Here is an 8,042-nt window from a genome sequence, read left to right on the forward strand (position 1 = left end):
GCTGCAGTAAGAAGGAGACATAACTAGATTTTACAGGGATTCACATGACTGACTGAAAGAGTGGGTTGAAGGCGAGTTCAAACATTTAGTCAATTTAGAGGAACTCAATCTGCAACAACTGATGATTGATTTATAAATTGTGTTTGCTGGCTCCAGCTTCTCCAATTCAAAGACAAGGAAGGAAAATTAAAACAGAAGAAAGTGAAATCAAAGTAAATAGGTGCTGGAATTCTGAAAAATGAATGGAAAGATGGTGGTTTGCAATAGGTCTGGGGTTGTGAAAAAGATTACCAGTCGTCCCAGTGGGTTGGCGGCAGCATTTGGGTCCGTTGAACTCATCACAGCTGTAAGGAACCAAAAGGACACAGAGCGTACCCACTCCATCAATGCTGCCATTGTCTCAGCACTGACGTCAAAACGCCAAATATGCTTCATTACCTTCTCAGAGCCTACCTAAAGACAGTAGCGCTGTGTTATGTATTACCTACATCGTGCCACTCTATACCTTCAAGATGAGAGATGGTGATATGTTGAAGGCCAAGGAGCAGACAGGGTTAATGCAGCTTTAACTGCATGGGAATCGGAGTTAAGAAAAAGGAGGTAGAGCCCACACCTCGAGGAGTGAAAGGGATTTAAAAAGGGTTGGATTTTAAAGGTTTTTCCTCTTCTTTATCTATCCACATGACAAAAGCTCCGTCACCACTTCAGTTGGGATTATCTAGGAAGAGATCCACTGTGTCCCTCTGCTCCTGACTGCGTGATCCGACAGGCTGTAAAGAGCCTGTCTGTTTGTGGGTCACTCTGTCAGCACACCAGTCCAAACTAAACTACTGGGCGAGGGGAAATGCCTCTGCTTTATTGGGGACAGAAGAATACTCCAGCTGCCTGGTTGTGCCTGGTTGTGTGTGTGTGTGTGTGTGTGTGTCTATTTTCATCCCTAAAAGTTTTATTTGTACTGCTGACTTGGCCCACTTTAAGACTTTCTAACTGCAGGAAAAACAGTTTTCAATGCACTCCCAGGGGAAGTCTAGAGAAATAATAAATAAATCAGTAAGAAGAAGAGGCATTTCCAGTCCAGGAGTCAGATACATAAAACTCAGAATTGAGGTTGAGTATGTATGAAACTTTTAAAAGGTTTCGGATGAAGAACTGTGCATCTGGTGTTCTTGAAGTTTACTGGCATTTATGTCAGATCTTAGAACAGACAAAACGCCAGGGGATACAGGTAAACAAAAGGATCTTTTCTTTATGTATAAGATATACAATAAATGAAATGTATATAATACATCAATGGATGGAAAATCATGATCTACTATTACTGTGCCTGAATTTTGCTTGTGGCCTTACAATATTACAAACAAACATAAACTATAAAGGCATGGGGAGTTACAATTAAAATTATGATTCTATCATTATATTCCACAGACTACTCTGTATGTGGTTTTCAAGGGACATTTCAAAGTAATGTCATAATATTATCATTATAATTATTTGTATATATTCCAATACCTAAACCAAAGTACAAAGTACAATTTGGGGATTTTTTTATAAACCTGGTGCACATACCAGCACACACATACTTACATAAGATGAAAACAGTATGGAAAGAAAGGCAGACATAAGAAGAAAAACTTCCTTCCACTGTTTGGTTTAGTTAATTTTAGGTTGGCCGGTCAGTATCTTTAGTGGTGTTGTTTGTTAATTAATGACTATAATGACAATTCCCCAAAGTGGAGCAGCATGGTCTGAAAGAGTTGAACGCTTCCATGTCTAATCTCATCTGGGGCATTCAGCCCAGTTTGCCTTAACTTCAGCTGCTTCCAATTTGGACTCAGCACTTGTACTGCGCCGGCCATTTACATAACCATGAATATCAGCTGCTGTGGCCCTTTCTGCACACAGCCTGCCTCCCTGTATCTATGTGATTTAAATATCTTTTTGGATCTGTTCTCATGAGGGCATAAATATACTGCATGTGGTTAAAACTCTCATCAAATCTGTTTCTTTTGTGAATGAATTGGGGCAAGAGAGAATCAAATATTTAACAACTGTTAATGCAAACAGGGGAATCTGGGACTGAAAGAAAAAGAGGGCTGAATGAAAAGGTGACTTGTGTTTCGTCAGGGTAGTGACTTTGGTAGTGCTGCACTGTGTGATCTAAGAGGAGTGGGACTGTGGGAGTGGAGCTCACCTGCTCTTGTTCAGCTCCCTCCCCTCTGACCTTAGGCTGGGGTCGCTCCACTCACAGTTACTAAAGCCTACTGCCATTAAAGCAGCTAATCACGGCAAGCAGCTGCATCCCTTAGTGTACAAATCCTCAACACCTCACTCTCCCACCCACACGTTCACTCTGGCAGCCAGACAGACACACCAACGTCCACACACTCCCACTCTTTCTTTGCTAATGGCAAGCTGCAGCCGACTGATGTTTAAGTTGCGGGGTTTAGTGTGCAGGCCTGTGATAAGCCGCGCTGAGCTGTGAAAACACAGATTACATTTCTGCGGCTTATTACAGACAGTGTGCTTCTGCCTCCCAGCCATATCGTAATTGCGACCCCATAAACCGCAGCGTCCGCTTGGCAGCTTGATGGGGACTCCCGCCGCAGAGCTTTGACAGCCGTGCTAATTCAAGCCTACGCCCCCCCCCCCCCCCCCCCCCCCCCCCCCCCATATGTTTTGCTGCATGCCAGCCCCCTCCTGCGATAAGCTGCAGCCATATTTCTTTTAAGTGCTGCCTTGGTTTGATTTATGACAATACATCAAACCAAGGCAATGGTATCTAGTGCTGTCTCTTAGTGTCATCTTCACATTTTAACAATAAAATTAAGATACTAAGAGCAAAAGTCCAAGATACCTATGGTTTGTACTTCCACAACTGCTGAGTGTGCAATCCCGATTCATTGCTGACACTAATGCAACCTGTATAAAATGGCATCTTTAAGAACCAGTTCTAATGTAATAATGTTGGTTTTATGGGTTATTTGATATTCTTGTATCAGAAAATTGCCTCTAAATGATGTATAATTTTGATATTCATGTTTGATGTAGCACAAGTTGGGATATCCCATCTGACTTATTTGGAATACTAAAGCCAACCAGGCATACGTTAAATCCCTGCTTTTGGCAGGGTATGAAAGTGCCTCCATCTGCAAATACTTAGTTTTTTTTATCAGGCTCAATCAGAGATAAAGATCATTGGGTTCCAGGTCCATTCGTAAGACAATATCTCCCAAACCTCATAGAAAACAATTAGGACCCTGTAATTACAACATTGGCCTGGAATTCCAGCCAAGTCCTTAGGTTGGGGTGAAGAAATAAGAAAAAGAAAGCAAATGTGAAAGGTGCCTGTCTGATGCAGTGTTGTCTTACTCCACTCGGGCTCTGAGGAGTTAGTTTGTTTATCAGCCTGGGTGTGACGTAATGTTTTGCTTTTGGAGCCCTAAGTTTGAGTGTGATACGCCAAAAACCCTTACAAGCCTGTGTATGACAGCAAGGCGTAAACGCTTCCCATAATGTTCTCTTATTTATCTCTGCTGCTCGGAAACTCATAATCTAAAGCTTAAACAGAGACAAGTTCTCTTAACTTCAGACTTGACCAGTTGAAATACGTATGTTGACCAGTAAGATGGCAAGCAGAGGGGAGAAAACAGACGGACACAAGAGAAAACTAACTCATCTCCATTTAAAAACAACAAAACATTAATGGCCATGCTCTTAGCTTATAACACACTTCCTTTCCTCTATTGCACCATAAAGCAGCCCAGAGTCCTGCTGGTATGGACAATGTTGAGATCTGTTGTAATGTAGGAGAAAACTTAGGAGTCAGACGTGGCCAGGGGCTTTCGGGGTGGCCTAGTGAGAGAAGGGTGGAAGCACCAGCAGGCGAGTATGAGTAAATGCGCGGATCATACATTTTCCACAGTCTGTGAAAAGCAGACAAGCACAGAAAAAGGGATGATGGGAAAAAAGGTATATAACCAACACTGGAACTCCAAAAGAGGTCTTTAAAGATATATGTATCCGGTTTTAGCTATTTATGAGATTTATGAGATGAAAAGCAATATGTTTTTAATGTCTGACCTAGACAGTAGATTTTGAAAAGGATGATGGACGTTTGTTCTTATTTGTAAAGCCTTTTTTCTTCTTTATTGTAAAGATTATTTTTTTAGCATTTATGGCCTTTATTGGATAGGACAGCTAAGCCATAAAGGGGACCGGGGGGGGGGGACGACATGCAGCAAAGGGCCGCAGGTTGGAATTGAACCCGCGGCCGCTACCCCGAGGTCTAAGCCTCTGTACATGAGATGCACCCTCTAAAGCGTGAGCTACCAGGCACCACTACTAAGCCTTTTTAATTCATCCGAGCCCTCTGGAAAACCATTAAAAAATGTGTAGAGATTGGTAGATGGAACCACAAACAGGTATTAAGAGCCTGGATTTGGAACTTTCACCAACTAACTATAAGTGCAAATTTAACTTCACTTGGCAACCCAATGGCAACACATTTAAGCACAATCCGGTCTCCAGCTTTGCCTGTGTGGCAAGCTTTTATTTCTCCTTAAAGCGGCGAATGAGGCAAACAGCAGCAGGGTATCAGGTTGAGCGTTGGCAAGAGGTTCTGCTCACGCGGCAGGAGCAGAACAAATCCCCGGTGGCCCTGGATAGCATCCATGGTGCCGGAGAGTAAAGGCCCTGTGAATGGGACCTGTCACTTCCACTCAGCGCCGCCTGTGATCTGAGCCACTCGGAACGACGCTCAGATAAGTGGCTAATCCCAGCATCCCTGCTGGCTCAACAGCCCCCTACTGCCATGACAACCGGAGGGGAATCTCCTCCAGCAACAACTTAATTGGATAATTTCCTCCCTGTTCAAATGTGTGTCCCTCTGCTTTGTTAAGTGAAGTCTGGGTTGTCTGACTGTCAATGTGTTCTGCGATATTGAGAGCGTGGATGGTCAAGCAGTTATGAGTTATGAAGAGGAGAAATTTCTCCAGTTGAAGCCCCACTGTAGCAGCCTAGAGACCACTGTGAGGGCGGAGACTTGCTCTTCGTTTACCTGGGAGTGGTCGCATAAAAGAGAAAAACAGGCCCCTGCTTTCAGCACCCCAAATAAGTGACCACTTTAACTACTGTAAACATTAATTTTCCTTTGTGTCGCAAAGCCTGACGATCTATGTTACACCCAGTCAAGTCCTGGGTCCAGGCAAAACAGACGCTCCACCCTTCTCCCCAGACTACAGAGACACAGGGGCCAGTGCCAGGGGAAGTCATTATACACTGTAAGTGTGAGTGTGCGTGTGTGTGTGTGTTGGTGTGTGTCTGTGCGTGTGTGTGTGTGTGTGGTAGGCAGCTACTTTAGCCAAAAAATGTAAAACAGCAGCTAGCATGGCCCTTTAAGAGCATGAAGACTTGTTTCCAGCTGGACCGTTAAACTCACAACCACACAAAAGAATCAACCCTTACGTAGTACAATCACTCTTAGAATGAACACATTAAAAACTGATTAATAAACTGGAAGTATCTGACTCACCCCAAAGAGGCTGAAGGATTGTATTTCTTAACTTCATTTAAAAGACAAAAGCTGCCTTATGTAAGCCTAATGGAAATCATGGAAGTTTTAAAGTACTGCTCGTACACGTGTGTGTTGGAAGGCACATTGGCAGACCAAAAGAAAGCACTGCAAACCAGAGGGATGCATATGGTGACCAAAATAAAGCTTGAGGAGATAAAGAATGATAAAGAGAGGAGACAGTGACACATTAAAGCAGTTTTCTTGAGATTGTGATAATGGCCCCCTTCGAGAGCCCCAACTCTTGAAAAAAAGCTGCTGATGTGTCTGCGAATCCTTCTGTCTCGGCTTACCTTCTTCACAGGTAGCACCGCTGAATCCTGGACAGCATTTCCACTCCAGAGAGGTCACAGTGCGATACACCATTACATAGGAAGGTCTGACCACAGTCCTGTAGCTGAAAAACACACACAACATCTAAATCCATCATAAACACATACACAGGTAATGGATGCTGTTGATGCACTGTGACTGCGATAACCCACTTTCCTGGCATGTGAGGATTTTGTATTTTACATTTTTAACTGGTGTAATTGTATTTCTGTACATGAAGTAGTAGAGTACATGCTGAACCCTCCTCATCTTTATTTCCTTCATTTCCCAGAGGGCATTTTTTGTTCCCACAGGAACAGGTGTGAACTTGCGGTATGAAATGTTTCCGTTGTTTCTTACTCAGATTATAACATGTGGTGCAGTTGTGTTGCATTTAGATCTATTGTTGGAATATATATTGAATTTCCCCTTACATGACATGACATGATGTTGGCAGAATGGGAAGTACACAGTCTACAGACATTATTGTCCAACCCCTTCTAGAGCTAAAACTAGCCCCCCCCCCCCGCATACTCGTGTTGAAGGCGACGTCGTGGCGGCTTCATGCAACGCTGGAAAACGTAGAAATCATAATAGAGTGAACGCACTTGGTACTAAAAGGGAGTTAAGTCGTGCAAAGCCGTTCCACGTAGTGTAAAACAAAGTATAAGAAGTTGATTTAAAAAAAGAAAAAAACAACGTTTTTTCTGCTTTTAAACCTCACTATAGTTAAAGTCTAGAAAAGGAACAAAATACCAAATAACACTCCCACAGCAGTTGTGGTGCCAAGTAAATCAAAGTGGGTTCTCCCTAGTACAGCAGTAGCAGCATGGGCGTTTTCTCACCTGCCTCCTGTACATCCCTGCGGCCAGCGGCACGTCTGGTAGATCCGCTGCAGGACCGTCCCATTCTGCACCTGGCAAGTCACTGTCTTAGTGACCGTATGAGGACACCAGTTCCTAAAGGGAGAAAAAGAGTGAGAGAGTGAAAGCCAGAAATGCACAAAATACAACAGCATTTGTTAGTCTTAGATACAGAATAAAATCAAATTTTCAAAGTAAGAAGTTCAAGAAAGAACAGTGCACTGTGAACACCTTGAAACAAGTGCACTCACACTATAGCCGGCTTACAAAAGCAAATTGGTCATGTACTCACATTCAATTCGCTGTTGTTTTCCCGTGGGTTTGGATTCTTCCCTCCCTTCCCCCACCCTTTTGTTTTGAACGTTCTTTATGGTGTTTACACGGTTTTAATCAGTCACGAGATGTGCAGGAGTGCATTGTGGGCTGTATTTACACTGCGGTCTCTCTTATGTCAATACACATCCGTTTGCATTTGGCTCTTAGATGGAGGTAAAGTCCCTCTGCAGGGAATGAAGAGAGGGACGAGGGCCCATATGGAAATTAGAGTTTTCAACACAAACGGGTTAATTCTGGGTCATTAGAGAAGCGTGAGAAGACGTCGTATCAGAATTCACTGTGGCTGTTAAGAAACTGACCTGCTTGGGAAAAAAAAACGTATGTAAAGTTCAGAGGTTAATATCTGCTAGTGAAGATATGATCACTTACAGCAGGCTGAGACAAGTGCCCTGGTTTACATTATTGTCCAAGATATTTCTTAGGTGCCCAGCCGCAAGATCTAATGTTTCCACACAGAAAAAGGGTTCAGTCATAGCAAGTAATGCCTCTGTTAGGCCAAAAGCACCAAATAATGTTGTTAGAATTAACGCTTATTCATTTGAGAGCTGATTGGTTTGGTTTTATTCTCACCAATTGTTCAATTACCCTTTTAACAGGAGTAGATATGTGTTCCTGATATGGGAAATGTTTAGCTTGCAAGGCCAGTTTTATCTCATCCCCTTACAAAACACTGAAGGGAGATTAATGTGCTTTAGACTACATTTACACATGGGTGGCTATTTTCATAAATGGACATTTCAACCTCTCCCTTTTCAAAAATAAGATTGAGCACAGCTGTCAATTTTTATCAAAGTGTTTGTTTACAAATATACAAATATATATACATATACCATGTGTGTGTATTCATATACACTACCGGTCAAAAGTTTGGGGTCACTCACAAATTTTAACCAGGGCAGCAGTTTCCAGATTACATTATGTGCTTACATAATTGCAAAAGGGTTGTTTAATGTTTTCTTAGT

General features: G+C 42.7%; 1 protein-coding gene across 5 annotated transcripts in view; it reads right to left on the bottom strand.

Moving 5' to 3' along the window:
- Positions 1–8,042, bottom strand: part of emid1 (EMI domain containing 1) — a 55,617-nt gene that overhangs the window by 40,586 nt on the left and 6,989 nt on the right. For all 5 annotated transcript variants that reach the window (XM_034871838.1, XM_034871836.1, XM_034871839.1 and 2 more), the window contains exons 2-3: positions 6,727–6,840; positions 5,863–5,966 (exon numbers count right to left, since the gene is read on the bottom strand). In XM_034871838.1, coding sequence (XP_034727729.1) covers positions 5,863–5,966; positions 6,727–6,840 — 218 coding nt within the window. The remainder of the gene's footprint in view (positions 1–5,862; positions 5,967–6,726; positions 6,841–8,042) is intronic.

The sequence above is a fragment of the Etheostoma cragini genome, chromosome 5 (genome assembly GCF_013103735.1).
Source record: "Etheostoma cragini isolate CJK2018 chromosome 5, CSU_Ecrag_1.0, whole genome shotgun sequence".
In the NCBI taxonomy this organism is placed as follows: domain Eukaryota; kingdom Metazoa; phylum Chordata; class Actinopteri; order Perciformes; family Percidae; genus Etheostoma; species Etheostoma cragini.